Source organism: Gavia stellata, chromosome 3 (assembly GCF_030936135.1).
Source record: "Gavia stellata isolate bGavSte3 chromosome 3, bGavSte3.hap2, whole genome shotgun sequence".
NCBI lineage: Eukaryota > Metazoa > Chordata > Aves > Gaviiformes > Gaviidae > Gavia > Gavia stellata.
The window spans coordinates 22,689,980-22,706,175 of NC_082596.1; the positions used below are offsets into that span (position 1 = coordinate 22,689,980).

General features: G+C 34.6%; 1 protein-coding gene across 40 annotated transcripts in view; it reads right to left on the bottom strand.

The window, feature by feature from the left end:
- RIMS2 (regulating synaptic membrane exocytosis 2) overlaps window positions 1–16,196 on the bottom strand; it is a 488,690-nt gene that overhangs the window by 328,210 nt on the left and 144,284 nt on the right. For 15 of the 40 annotated variants that reach the window (XM_059815857.1, XM_059815856.1, XM_059815865.1 and 12 more), the window contains exon 1: window positions 10,729–10,850. The exons of the other annotated variants lie outside the window; for them this stretch is intronic. In XM_059815857.1, coding sequence (XP_059671840.1) covers window positions 10,729–10,850 — 122 coding nt within the window. Of the gene's footprint in view, window positions 1–10,728; window positions 10,851–16,196 lie in introns of those variants that run through there. 40 annotated transcript variants of the gene reach the window in all.

Sequence of the window (16,196 nt, forward strand, 5' to 3'; positions counted from 1 at the left end):
GAGAAAGAAAAAATGTACAGATAGGCAAGAGACAGAAATAACACACTGCAACTCAATGATTAGGTCTATATGATAAACTGCATTTCCTATCTTATCTCCACACTTTTGCACTCCCTAGATTTCAGTGTACTTTTTCCACACATTTTCATGGCAATTACAATGAGCTAACATTATTTTCTGGAGAAAAAAATGTATCACATCACTAACACATCACTCCAAATTTGAAATTGTTATAACAAAGCTCCCAGAATTCAAGTAAACCTGATGTATTGCCAAAGATCTATTAATTTTTTTTTCCTTTCTTCTTTTTAGTTCGCTCATCTTACTTCAGCTGAAGCAACAGTAAATTTGAGATTAGTTCTCAATCTGACCTAAACTCTTGTTTCAATATCCACTTGCTCCAACAAAGGTGAATATATGCAACAGACTTTTTTCTATATGAGAAAAGAAGAGTTCAAATATCTCCCATATGTGATCAAAATTAAATACTGATTAATGTATCTTGCATAACTTCAGTAGAAAAGTGATTATTGAGACAGCATTTAGACACCAGTCATTATTCAAAAGGTTTCCCAACTAAAGGTAAGTAGGAAATGTTCAAATTTCTCAGCTGTGTTTATTTCTATATTTAGCTGTGAACTCTAAAAGACAGACTTATTCATAATGGATTACACCAATAGACCGGAATCCAGTAAAGATTCCTTTGCATTAGTTGCATGGAAGTACTGCCACAATAAAACCCAGAAAAATGGAGATCTGCAGGTTTTTCCCCAGTTTACCGTCAGGAGGCCACACAACACCCCCTGCAGAATTAATGATTTTTTCTGTGCTTAACAGGAGAACGAAGTATTTCTGTACACTAGTGCAATCTTGTGAGCGTAGTCTCTGAGTATATTGTATAGTTACCCAATTTTTTAGTGTCTCCATTATACTTGGCAAATATTACCAAATATGCTTACCACACAACATCCACACACTTGTTAAGAATTTCTTTGCAAATACAAATACATTTGCTTTATTTGTATATGAATACAGAATTGAGAAAGTATGTTCAATCTTAAATTAATGAAAAAAACTTCTGAAAGACCTATCCCAAGACAAAAAAGTCACTGTAGTGAGGACACATCAGCTGTGTAGCTGACAGTATGTAAGGAAATAATGTAGTTAGTAAAATGATGCAATTGCAGCTGGTATGACAGAAAGCATCCTTGGTGCAAGTGAAGGGTATGGCACAAAATCCTTGTGCATCTCTAAGATATTTAAGTTACTCTGCCACACGGCCTAAAATCCAAAGATGAACCTAATTTCCCAGAAAATAGAATGCAAATTTAATTTAATCTTTCACTCGCATATACTTACAAACCCAGGATCAGTTAGACCTTTGCAAATATTTATAAATTAAACTTCAGAGACTCCCATGAAGTATTAAATATGAAATATATCCCAGAAAACTCCAGCAGTGAAGTTTACATGATTTTCCTGGCACTACAAAGGAGATGTTGACAGAGACAGGTGTAGAATTCAAACCCCTGCACCTCCCAGTTCTCTGACTGAATGACATAATACCCTCTTCTTGTGCTTTATTCTAAAATAAGTGATTTGAATTACTGTTACAGATACTCCTTATACACCATGATTATGCTGTGTCCTACAAATGAGCATACTTTAACATTAAAGATACATGCTAAGCGAAAGCAAGGTTTTGTGCACGTAAATTATTTGAATTGTTGTGTTTTTAAAATCGTAATTCTTGTTGCATTTTAAAAACATGTCTCCCCTCCCTGACACTTTTCCAAAACTTCTAAAAGTATGACAGTTAGACGAAACAGGTTCTATTGGAAAAGTTCTTGAAAACAGGGCATGCACTTAGAAGCTTTTACCATAGGTTATTTGAATAATGTTTAAACAGTGTTAGAGTCACCGTGATACAGAAGAGCTATAAAAATTGGGTCTTCCCTAAAAACCACATTTTACTTGTAATTTTACAGCAGAACAATGCCATCATTAGCAGTGAAAAATGGAAGTTCTCAAGTGAATGAAACGCTGACTACCCCTCGGGTCCTAACATCCATGCAAAATGCACTTGCTCTGAGTGCAATCTGAAAACAGCGGAGCAACGACATAAAAAGTAATACTAGAAAAATCAAGAAATGTGAAGAGAAACATTGCAATATAAAAGAGAAGGGGGTAAGAGGGGAGGAGAGATTTTATGCTTGCTTTATCAGCCAAGATTTTTAATGTTATATTAGATTCTTTTAAATTCTGTTTATATAGCTATATTGGCAAATAAATTTTGTAGGACTAGAGATAATTAGTCAATAATCGTAGTGTAAAGTCATGAAAATCTGATGTTCCATATTTTAGTAATGTTTTATTCATCATCTTCTTAAGCCACTTTAAAAATAATATTTTGAACGTGTTATATGGAGAAAAAAATACTAACATTTGCAACAAATATTCTTATTTCATTATTCTACTACTTATTTAATAATGAAGTGAGTTATTTTTTACTTACAAACATACATACATAATACATGCCAAAAGGCCCCATCTTTCGTGCACAACAGTTAAACCACATACTAAATTTCTTTGTTTTAGAGTATTTCCTCTGTGACTTTATGTATTATTTTATAGGTTAAATATGGTAAGTATTTAAAAGCAGTTATCATAATTGCATTTCCTTGTTTGTCAACTTAATATTGTGCACCTTTTAAGAAGTAAAGTTTATTGCTCCTATTATAATATATACGGCTATTACTATCTAAGAGACATGGACTAAAAAGTAATTTATTGAAAATATTGATGAAGTTTAATGATAAAAAGTTATCTTGAATACCAGAAGATAGGAATTTGGAACTATACCTTAACAAGAAAGATAAGTCAAAAGTTGCAGGGAGGATAAAGTGTATTAATCAAGGTAAATTTCAGTGTTCTAAATAAAGACACAATGCAAATTCATTCTGACTTCTGTAAGATAAATCCAACCCAATTCTTATTCTAAAACCGATAAAAGTTATGTTTCAGCAATTCAATCTGTAATCCCTGTCATACAAATTTGGGACAAAATTCTCCAATACACAACATTTTTATTTCATTTCTCATTCTCATAATTATTTCTTGTCAGTTTAAGGAAAAAAAAAAAAAAAACCCAACAGAAACCAAAAAGCAGCTACCAGAAAACTGCCTTTGCCTCCCTATAGCAAAGCACATGCTGAAAGGAAGCCAAGGACTTGAAATACTTCCAACTTCTGCTTCAAACCTTTTATCCCAGGGTAAAGCTAAAATGATACTGTTACTTCCAATACTCATCTTGGATTTCACATTTTTTCAGGGGCCAATATTATATTTTTTATTCCTTTTCTCAGAACCTTGTACATGGCCTGAGGCCCAGATACTAATCTTTCTTGAACTGTTTTGAAACATAGTGTTTTCTATGAGTAAACCTTCATTCCACCTTTATAGTGCAAAATCAAGAGTATATTCTTCAGAAATCTAAAGGGACACTAGGTTTGTGGTTAGCGACTGGTGGGACAGCCCTGTTTCACCTGAAAGGAAAGCAGCCGTGCAGCTGCAATACTGTTCTCTTCCATCCTCCCCAGTTTAACCAGACCTACACAGCCAAACTTCCCAATTTTATTTGTGCTATTCTGCCCACCTGTGAGTTGTGATAGTAGATGTTTAAACAGGTTTGGCTTCCCTTCTAATTCTCTTCCTACCAAGAATCACACTACGCCAAAAAGATCAAAAAGAGAAAAAAGTACATCAAGAAATGGCAGGGCCCACAGCAATAGAAGTGGTCTTCCTCCGTTCCACTGTTTCAATGAGCCAGTAATGGTGACAGAAACAGCTGGCAAAACTTCTCTGTCGAGGAATACAAAGATGTATCTTAGTTCTGATAAGAAAAGTTTTGCTTTTCAAAGCCCCATGTTTCTACAATGCATTATAATTACTATTACTGACTTGGTAAATGAATAGTGCCATTAGTAGGTCCATTGTGCCATAAATGTGCATGTGATTTATCTTACTGACCCTAAAGGAAAAGAGCTAAAAGGATAAAAAAAGGAGTGAAAGCAAGGTGAGGGACTACATTATGTTAACCATTTTTTTACATACTTGGTACTGAGCAAAGCAGGACTGGTAAAGACTCTCACAAGGAGTTTTTGACCATACAGGTGGGAAAACTGCAATCTTTGAGTATGCACCTGACCAGGTACAGCAAACGGTCTGGCATATTGACTTTGCCTCATAGCAATATATCAAACTCTAAACTGAGGCAGTATGGAGCAGATTCGCATAGCATTCATGCCAGTTTTACCAGCGTGACAGCACCCTGAAGAAGGATAAAATGGATAGCTGCGGCTAGTTATTGTTTCAGTCGTCACAGCTCAATCTTTCCCCAAATGTATCTATTACCTAATCAAGGGTCATGACTAGCTACTTTGATTTCTGGATGTCCATGTTGGAACATACAGTTTTCATAAACTACTGGGCTTTTGTCATTGAACAAATCTTTTTAAAATGTTTCAAGCCGAGTACACAAAACCACTAGTCATTTTTAATATCATGGCCTCTGCCTTTTCTTCTTCCAGAAAAAGAAGATAATACCCACATCTTATGTGGATGTTCTGAGGGATGACAGGAATTATCTGAGTTTTTCAAGAATGGAAAGAGATTCTTTTTATATGTTCTGATCAAAAATGTTGTACATGGTAACTCAAATATAGCTTAGATTTCTGTTGCTCTCACCCAGGTAAGGAAAAAAAATCAAGTTTTAAGGCATGTTTAATCATTTCTACATTTAGGATGATTTCAATTTGTCAGTTTAACATACTATCTGAATTGAGATGAATTATCCACCTCTGACCCATCCTCTTTTTTCTTCCTGGTGGAAGGTTAAGATCATATGCCAGCTAGAATTTTATTACCATCATCAGATAACAGCAGCTGATGCACAATGAGAAGAGAGAGAAACCTGTTATGGCTGCAAATATCCACAGCTCTGTGAGATTCATGGAGGAAGCATATGTCACCTTATTAAATCTGTAGCAACTGAGGTGGAAGTAACAGAAGGTATCTCTCTCCAGAACTGGAGGAGATGGGAAGAGAAATGGTTCTGTAAGGAAATCTCTTACTTTTCCCTCTCTGAAAATATCTGTAACAGGATGTTACAGGGATGGTTTTTCCTAGAAATAGGGATTTAAAAAACAAACCCAAAACCCAACAGCTGCCAAGACAGGATGGAATATAGAATTTCTTCCCAGCAAGAAATAGCTTTGGGGCAAGTTATTACGTTCAGTTGCTTCCTCCAAGGGAAATAGAAAGATGAGAAGGAGATTAAAAAACTCATGCTACTTGTCCCACTTTCTCCCAAAGTAGCAAATCAGGGGGCAAAGGATGGATAAAGTTACATATTCACAGCTCAAAGATGACAGAGTGGTCTGTGAGAGGGATGCATGGCAAAGGTGCAAAAAAGGCCAAACACGGTCACTAAATTCATCCCTGAGCTCCCTCATGCCTGCTGTCTGCCAGCAGTTGTGTGTTGGTTTGGGGTTATTTTTGTAGTCAAAAAAATGGGAATTTTTGAAATTACTTACAGAAAGAAGAGGAAGTAAAAAAGTTTCTTTCCACTTCGTGTTTCAAGATCTGTCTTTCACGGAATACTAGGAAGTACAGCTGTAAGAGTCTCTCTCTGCCTTTTATATACAACTTGCTGTCCCAGCCAATCTTCCCTTTGCGTTTACAGAAGTTTTTATATAAGTGTGTCTATATATGTGTGTGTGTGTGCATAGGGATTCACTTGAATATGGCTTCTAATTTTAGCAAGAAAAAAAGATAAAGGATCATTTGACATGGGTAAACTCTCTGAAGTAATATAGACATCTAGGGCTGGTATTAGATTAGTTTTGAAATTCTGATTGTGTCTGATGCAAGACACAAACAGTTAAGAACTGCGGGGAGGGGGGGAATAGCTTTGCTATGCCTTTAACTCATTAAGGAAAAAATACAGAGAAGCAATACAAACAAAAGTTCTGGATTTTTTTCCAACATTGCATGGTTTTTCAATTGAGAAAGCACTTCAGCACAAATTTCAGGAAATTATTTAAGACAGGATTATATGAATCTAGTATGGAGGTAAAAAGGGAGCAGATGTCAAAATCCCAACTATATTTTTAAAGGTAGTTATAGACAAGCTAGTTTTTGAAAGTGAGGACAGGCAGTTTCAGTTATTATTCACTATTGTATGTGACAATATGGACAATATACTCTCAGTTCTAACGCCATCAGTGCTTTTTTATCCTTGGCTCTTGGACTAATAAAATTTGAAAATGCGACATATTCTTAGAATTATAGCAAACCCCTTGCTTTGTTGAACTGATACAGTCAGAAAAAAACCCTGAAATCTATTCTACAGAAATATCTCTACAAAATAGTTTCACAAGAAGGAATGGAAAATAATCTTTTTCCTTCAATGTCAAAGTAACCATTAATTGCACCATACAACAATTGTCTATGCCGGTAATTCTTGACATCATGTGATGGCTTCATTATAAAATGGAGCATTAGTAAATAGCTCATAGGTATAATTAGGAAACAAAACAAAAAATTAAATAATGAAAATAAATAATATTTTTCTGCTAAAATGATATTTTCTGTTTAAATATCTGGTTTCATGAACAGGCTAATGTATTAGGTATTTTAGTAACCTTTTGAAAATCTATGTATTTATGTAAAAGATGCTTACCAAGGGATTGAAAAAGTGCAAACTCTTAAGAATCTTTAAAAATATTGTGGTTTAATTTAATGAAAGAAAATACAGGTTAGTTTTTTAAACTAAGTGTGTCTAATTTCAAAACACAGACCATTCCTAAATCTTTACTGTACATAGAATTTGTGAACATCCTTTCTACTATTTGTGGGCCGAATATATTAGTTATCTTATGCCCCTGTGTGGCCAACCTAGACAACAAATTTACTTTCACATAGCTGTAACAAAGAAATAACAATGTGTCATGGGAGAAACCAGGCTTAGGTAAATCCACTGCTTTCCCTTCCCAGAGAAAAGCTGTTAATATATACTGCAATGGTAAAATTGGACTGATACTGTTCTGTACATTTTGTATCAATTTTAGTCGCAAAGGATGCTCGCCATTATGCAGTGATGTGTTAATCTGAATATTGCCCAAAGCAACTGTGACTTCGCAAAGCATGCTGCTACAAATAGAGCATCTGACAGCACGGCATTTGTACACTAAACTCTAAATGAAGAATGGCAATCAGAAAATCCAGCTTATCTGATAACTAGAGGTTTTTAAAGACGTTTAAAAATTTTATTTCATTGTCTTTAGTCATTTGAATGAAAAGTATGTCACTGAAAGTCATCAGAAAATTTTTAGACTTCAGAAAACTGAAGCTCCTTTAGATGCTGCTTTAGAATTTGGATGTAATGTAAACACTTAGTATGTTTTCAGAAAAATTCTCCTGATTTCTTTTCCCAGACACATGAAGACTGTATTCCACAAACTAGCTATTTGCCAAATGCTAAGAATGCAAAACAATTCTTGTGACTTCCTGACGTGAGGTAATTCTAATCATTTTTCAACAGAAAGTAACCTTTTAGACAGGAAATAGCACTACAGTCCCCAATGTAGGTGAAACACAATTTTGAAGTCATAGCTCTTACTGCTTCAACTGGCTGGAGTTGGTAATGTCAGATAGGGATGTGCAGGACCAGGAGGACAGCCCAGTAAACCAGCTGTCTCTTTTACACTCACAATAGCGTCTTACAGAGAAGAGTGTTGCCATGTAGCTGGCAAAAGAAAACTAAACTGCAATATTCCTCCAACAGAAGCTGTTAGCAGAGGATAACTAAACCCATTTAAATTGTGAAATCAACCTAACTCACAAGGATTAATATCATTTGGGTCCTCTCACATCAGCTACTGAAATGCAAAAAATATGCACATAAAAATGCAACTCATGTAAGGTTTCTATGTGAAATGATAAAAACCAGTTTAATATATATTCCTGCTAATGTTTGGTATAATACCAGAAAGCAAAGGCCGATATAACTGGCTTTCCTGCAACAAAATCACAGCGTATCTAAACTTTCAGAAGAATTGAAGAACTCCAAGAACAGATCATGTGAAAATTAATAGGAATGTATTTGCAGTTACAGTTATATGCATACTACCTAGTTCCCTACGACTTTCTGTTTTATACTTCATTATCTAATATACTATTAGTATGCATTAAGCTGTTTTCTTCACATGACTACTTTGTGTAACCAGCAGTTAATCATTCTGTGCTTAATGTCAGCTGTTATCTTTCTGGACTCTGACTTCTACTTTTTAGATGTAAAAGCAGAAAGAAAAACCTTAAAAAGAAAAAGGATCATCTCCTTTTAGTCTGACAAAATATTTAACTTCAAAGTCTGAAGAAACACACCACATTGTACCTCATCAAAGGAGAATCTTTCGTATGCTAGAAGTACTTTTCTTTTCCCTACCACAGTTCTGAAACATTAACTCTTAATGCATGAACAATAAGTTTTTAGCAAGTGCATGACATTAATTGTGCAAAGTTTTAAGTAAAAAAATCTACCTAAAATATACACTACATTGATTTAATTAGAAAAAAATAAAATAGAATTTTTTTAATCAGTAAGACAACAAAAAGGACTAGCCTCCAAGATAAATGTCAGCAAGGTTTTTTCAGAGTCTATTCAATAGATGACTTCTTCAAAGCCCTTTTATCAAGATCAAATTTTAAATACTGATACTTATTCAGAAGACAGAATCTTTTTACTCAATAACCTTAAATAACTTTCAAGTAACTTTAACTTCAGAAGACACAGAAAGCATGACTTAGTCTCTCATAATTACTGCTGCATATTGTTGAAAAATCGCACAATATTTTCTTGAGGCTAAAAGCATTGGTACTTAGTAAAACATGACATTGCTCCTTATAAATATAGAAATATTCTCATCCTAAATAAGATAGCACATACTAGGTAGGAGGCTGGGTTTCCTAACAACCCTTTGTTGTTTGCTAGTCTTCTAGAATAAATATCATTCTAAATCTCAGGCACAGCAAATGCAATAAAATAATTCTCTGATATCTTTTGATTTGAAACCAATACCATATGCAGCTTTTGCCAGAGACTTACAAGCAAAATACACACCTAAAAGCACCATGCACATGTATCTGTAAAAAAAAATAACAAAAAGCATGCACCTTGATCTGCAAAAAGCATGCACTTTCATCTGCAAAAACAGATCCAGAGAATCAGGACTTGGTTTGTAGCTGATTAGAACAGTTGCTAAGGGCTCTGTTGGTTGCTTCAGGCCTGAAACTATGCACTTGGAAATATGCACTGTTTTACAATCACAGTTGATAATACATAAATTATTGCTCCATTTTGTAGAGCTTCAAAGATTTCACAGTACACCAAAGATGTAAGAAAAATGTCATTGACTACAGATTTCATATATATCTAAAAAAACCCTTAATTCACGAAAGTGATTACGATTACTAATGCTACCTCCATAATTTTACATGCCTAATGAGAAATTCATAACCAAGATATCAAAACTTGAAATCAGTAACACTAAATAAATATTAAAATATTTATAAAAGAAACACTAGCAGTCAGGGAGAGAGTACTCTGGGAAATAAAATGACAACAGTTTTCTGAAGTATTAAGTGCAAATATCACTGCATTTAAGAAATAATATCCCATTTAAAAGGGATTTCTCCCACAGATATAGGGAAGAAGATTAAAATGCTGGATATAGTCTCTGCAATATTACTTCCACCCTTTTTCCAGAATGTTTCCATCAGTGCACTATCCTTATAAAAAACTAAAAACTACAGGATCCTTTTTCTCCCTGATCTGCACTCATGCTCTTTTAGACAAAATTCGTAATCATTTTTACTGTTAATATTTAATAGCAGTATGAAAAAGTTCTAAACCTCAGTATTATAGCATGTTTACTGAATAATGCCACAAACATGAGTCATTATTAATTCAGTTTACCCCCAAAAAAAATCCTAAGAAACCAATTTCATAACCATCTCACACCAATAAACAACATCATCTCCCCATCATTTCTAATTCCCACAAAACAATAGCTATTCATAAAAGGATAGCCTACAGAGCTGACTGACCTGCTGCAAAGCATCCACTGATCAGCTATAAATTGGCCAGTTAAAAAGATTATTGAAAAGCATCGCACACAGAATCTAAGTCTTCGAAAAATAAGAAACTGTTTTCTGCCTATTTTGCAAATGGTATGCAGGACTAATAATTTACATCTTCCAACAAATTATGTATGGTTAAACAGACATATTTTTGAGCATTTAATCCTTTCACTGCCACATCCACATCAAAATCACTTTCTCAGACAAATTTGTTTATGAATATTTAATGTGCTTTAAGGATTATGGCTAATAATGCTAGCTTCTAATGGTAGCTAATGTATTTGAAAGATACATAACCATCTCACATATTTCATTCTGACTTTGCTAGCTCTATTTCTGCAGATTGAGTTCTCACTTAAATCCTTACATAAAACATAAAAACACCAACAGAAGAGACTCACTGCTACCATAAGAATATTAATATCTAAGAGTGCAATTATAGAAGTACCCCACTGAAAAACATGCAAATAGATTACTCTCAGCATAAGCATAGAAATGGTAAGGTAAAAATCTTTCTTTTCTACTCACCTAGTGTTGTTCAAGGTTTGTCCAAAAAGATCATTTTGTAAAATATTTGGAGGGGATGAGAAAACCCCATGAAAATGAGATAAAACAGAATTGCAGACCTGGCGCAGTGTCTCAAATTGCATTTTCTCTTTTTCCTTCCCTTCTATTTTTCTTCACCACCTGTCTTAAAAATCATCTATTTTGCACACACCATCAAATGCAAACATGCCAATCAAGTTCCATATTTCTCCTGATCTCTGTAAAAACTGTGCCTAAATGAGCAGGGGCTGATAGTTAATTGTACTGTCATTATTCTTCTAATTCAGTCGTAGAAGATTTAGTACCCGTGCGGCTTTCTCCTGACTGTAGCAAGAATTCTAAACAGCAGTAAGCTTTTTGGGCATTCCCAGCTGAAGTGTGAAGCTGAGCTGCTTTCATGTACTCTACTCATATTTCTCTAAGCCTATTAAAAACACGCAGTGAATAGATGCTGTCGTCAGGAGTTTCAGCACATCTGGCTGCCAGCAATAAAATCTCAGAAGTAAAAAAAACGAGGGCAAGGCATCCTCATACTGTTACTACTGTCTAAGGGGAGGAGGATTTCTGCATCTTCCCCTCCTCCTTCCCTCCCCTGTAAAAATGACTAACATCGGTGACCGTGTATGTAGGTCTTTTTTTTCCTTAATGTAAAGACAGCTCTACAGGACAGAAAGACCACTCTAAAAATATTCTTCATATAATAAACAACATGTAGCACTGAGACTGTAACAAAGGACCTTTTGTTTCATATCTGAAAAGCTATACCGTACCTTACATGAGATAACAGGCTTTTCATTGCAAACATTTAAATGTAATATCAACTCATGACTGAAGCAAACAGTATACCTTCTATACATAACTGCTCTGTTAGGTACTGTATATACAGCATCAAGGCAATGATTTATCACGCTAACTTGAAAAAGCACTAAAAAGAATGACTGCATTATATATACACTAATTTCAAAATAAGAAGTCTTCAGCCTCTTTTAAAAGTTTATTGCACAGAATCAGCCATAATTGAACCAAGCAAAATCAATCACTTCTTTGGGTGCTGCATACCTGCCTAGTTCCAGGAAAACCCACTGCCTTAGGAGCCTACATCTCCGGTACACATGCAGTATAGGAAGTCAAAGAGCAAGAAGCAGAATCAGTCGTCTAACGGAACACAGTGAGATTCTGCAGCATAATATGCATGGTGAATACCATTAAATGTACAGAAAATAAGTATCCCTGACTGCAAAACATATTTTTCCTCTTTTCTTTCAATGCTTGTGCCAGAGGATGACATTACATAACAGTACAGAATATATTCTATCATTGTCAAATTGAAAAATAACAATTAAAAAGATTTTCCTTAGAATATCTCATTTTTTTTCCACAGCTTTTAACATCTTAGCACTAATTACAGAATCTCCAAATAAACCAACATAAAATGAGGGCCATTATTAAGCTCTTCCACTGAAAGCAATTTTAATCCCAGAAGATATGGGAATAACCAACCTTCCAGCTAATTACAGTGTCGTATTGATGTGCTCAGAAGGGAGTACCCATCCAGGCTTCTTTGGCCAGAGGATGGCAGCTACAACTCAGATTTTCAAAGAAAAAGAGAAATAGGATCAAATTCATCTCCAGGCCCCTCTAAAAGAGATATAGAAGTCTTCCTACTAACACCCATGTTAAATATTTCAAAAAAACTAATCAAGAAAATATACATTAATAAAACTGTTCCCAAAACTCATGTGAAAGCCTACAAAGTACTACACAAAATAGTTTTTAATATCTGTATTTATGTCTATAATGTACTGTGCATTATGGAAACATTTGTGTTTGAGAAATGTATAACAATTTGTGGTAAAAAGTATTAAGCTATATGTATGGCAAAGCTGGTAACTGTTGAGATCCTGGAGTAGGAGCTAATGAGTACTTATGGCTATCTTGCTATAGCAAAGCAAAAACTTAATACTTGGTAACCACCTTGCCTACGTTGCAGGGAATTCATGTTTGTAATATAAGAAAATTTGCCTTTACATTCAGTCCATCAAAAAGACAAGATATTTGTATCTGCTGCAAGAAACAGAATCATCTTGTTACAAATTATTCAAGTTATTAAAAAAATTGTTAGTCTCATAAAGTCTCACTTTTAACAGTTTGGAGACAATGTAGACTATGGAGTAGGTACAAGACCAATATCCTATCATATGTTTCGATTATATCACCATTCTGTTGTGTGCCTTATGAATGGTCATCAAAGCCAAATCGCTCCTGTAGTTGCAACCAAGGTCTGGACATTTGACTTTCACCTTTCTGTCTTCATTTTCAGATATTTAAAATGGAAGTTATGACATACATTCTTCTTTTTAAAAATTGTTCTAAAACTACTGACAAAATGGGATACATATATAAAATTTCTCATTTTTTCATTTAATTCTGGGGTAAGGAATGAAGAGAACTCTGCAGATATTCGTGCAAGTAAAACCTTTAAGGCAGAAAAGATAAAAGTAAAAGGATACTTTTAAAGGCAAATACTCCATAGTTGCTATTAGCAGAAAATTCAACTATAATAACAGGGTTTTTGCACAAATACACAATTATATCCTCAGCATTCCCAGATTAAAAGCCTCACGTAAGAATTCTGGACAAGACAGGAATTAATTTTTTTCCCTATTTGATATTTAACTTCCTTATACTTGAGCTCTCCTTTTCTCTTCTTCAGGTCACTCCCTCTACACCCTCCAATGTCCAAATTAAAAGAAAAAGAGGTCCTATATGCACTAGCTGCTTTTTTCAAAACACCCCTAATTGTGTATTCCATGCGTATTTCAACATGCACCAGGTAAGCCAAGCACTACTCAAGCATTTGCAATTCTGGTATTTTCTAACATTTGTGGGCCTGATTAAAATAATTTTTATAGCAATTTTTATTATAGTATTTTGTGTATTTATGCTTGGTATATATGTACACATTCTTGTTAATCATGGCTTAATAATAATGAATTTCATTTCTACGGCAGTTTTACAAAGGATTTCATAGACATGAACACAAAGTGCTTTAAAGATTGCACAGTGGGGAAAAATGAGTACCAGATAGTCTAAGTGACTACCTGACATGGCTGACAGCCTATTTCAAGATGAAAAGACAAGCCTGGGAAAGCATCATTGGATCCATTAAGCCAGGCCACACTGAGATCCCTACAGATACCTATTTCTTTAGCCAAGCTGAATCTTAATAAACACCCTCCAGCTACAAGTAGTTTGGAAAAAAAGTTATTCTAGAAAGCTCCCAAGTACGTACGGATATTTTTCAACTTCTTACATAAGACTTTTCTATTTCAAATATAAGATTAAACTTCTTTGAATACAATTCTAGAATTCAGAAAGCTCTTGAGGTAAACCTAATACACAAAGAAAGTTGACAATGTGTACAAATATGTTATCTCAAACATCACTTCTAGGCATCATTTTGTTATAGCCACACAGAAAATACATCTCACAGAAAGTTGTAGCTTAAACAAGGTAAAGTCATGCAACCTTATTAAAGCTATACATTACAGCTCATAAGGCAAAGATTGTTCTGTGATACAAGATACTACCAAGCATAATTTTGGATTCAATTCCATTCTAATTTACTGAATAATACTCTACCATTGCTCTCCATTATGCCCTTACCAAAGCATTTAGCCAAATATTTAAGATTTTAAAATTTTGACTTTTTAAGTATTCTCATTATGAAAAGAAAAAACATCTGAACAAATGCTAATGTAAGTTAACAACAGTGGCCTTGCACATCGGCTGCTGTTATATTATTACAGTTTTTAAGACTACTTATTTTGGGTCAGATTAGCAAACTGATGCTCCAAAGTGGGACATGATTTTAAAGGACTAACTTAAATTAAATTCAAGGATGGACATTTCACTTTGCTACTGCAAGTGAAATGCAACCAGACTTTCTTTTGGGGTAAAGCACACATTCATTTGTATTTCATCACATCAATGTTCAAAGGTTCAGCTTCATAAGAGAAGTTTAGCAAGAACTAAGGCTAAATTTACAACTGTAAATTTAATCACATAAGAACAGGAGTCATAGAAGCCAGTATCCTGAATTTCTAGGATAGTAAATAATAATGAGAGGGATGCAGATAAAGCCCCAACCCCAAAAGGATAAAAGTACCTAAATCCAGGCTGCAGGGAAACATCAGTCTGCTCAAGAGTTGTAATAATGAATCCTCTCCTTGAGCTGGCGCCTGAGCAATCATTCAAAATGCACCCTTCTTTTTATTACAGGAAGTCTGGAGGTTAGAACAGTGTCTGGGAACATGGAAAACTGAGTCCCAAGTTTCCCTTCTGGCTTCCTCAAATATGCCCACAAAGTCCTCATCAACACCCTCTTGGTTATTCCAAAGGGAATTTGTCTTTGCTGTTGAGGCTGTTCTCTTCCCCGTAAAATAATTAAATATTGAAAGAACTCTTTAATTCATGGAGTTAAACATTCATTGAGACTGGAAAAGTGATACCGATTTTATTCCCTGGTAGTCAGGTCACAGATCTGTGATGAAAGATAGTGAAATTCCAGCTAAGAGACCAAACCTTGTTACAGAAAATAACCACTAATAAAGTATAATAATGTAAAAGAAAGTAAATTCATCCTAGTATGCAACCATTAAATATTAAGGTTTTTTCTTGCTTGTATTTTTATCTCAGTATCTTCCACATTACCCTGTTTGCTTACTTTCATTTTTGAGGCATTCTATCCATATTCATATAATTCTTTTCAATGTCCTTTTGAAAAATAGTTCTTCATCTTCCTCCCATTTATCCTTTTAATAGTAATCTACACTCTCCTTTTAGCCTAAGTTACAGATTTTAAACCAAGGATATGAGACTTAGAAATATGGACAGTCTGATTATCCATTTTTCTATCCATATTGCTGTCTACAACTATAATTAATATGCTTGAGGAGATTGGTTAATTTCATATGGGCACAAATATTAAAATTATTATATTCCAAAAAGCTGTGTGAAAATCAGCATCATCATAGGAGGAAAAAGACCCAAGTCAGTGCATGTAGAGGAAGGGTGGGTAGACCTGAGCCATTACCCATTAACTTTGGCAGTAGAAAGATAGTCAGAATATGGTCAGTAAATAGCCACATCATTACCATCTTACATTTGACATAATTATAAGTGATAGGAAAAGGTGCTTAAGTTATCGTGATCTTCCACCACATCACAGAGGAAATAGGACAGAAAAACATGAGACACTATTATAGGCTGCATTGATTCTGGTGCTCATGGAACCACCTGCCTCTGCTTGTATTTAACTCCCTCATTCCTCAGTTTCCAACGGACTTGCTGCTAATGGTATCCCATGCACAAAGGACTCACCAAAGTTGTCATCTCCTCTTCCACCAGCAGTAATTCCAAATAATGACATAATAATAATTTATCCTTAG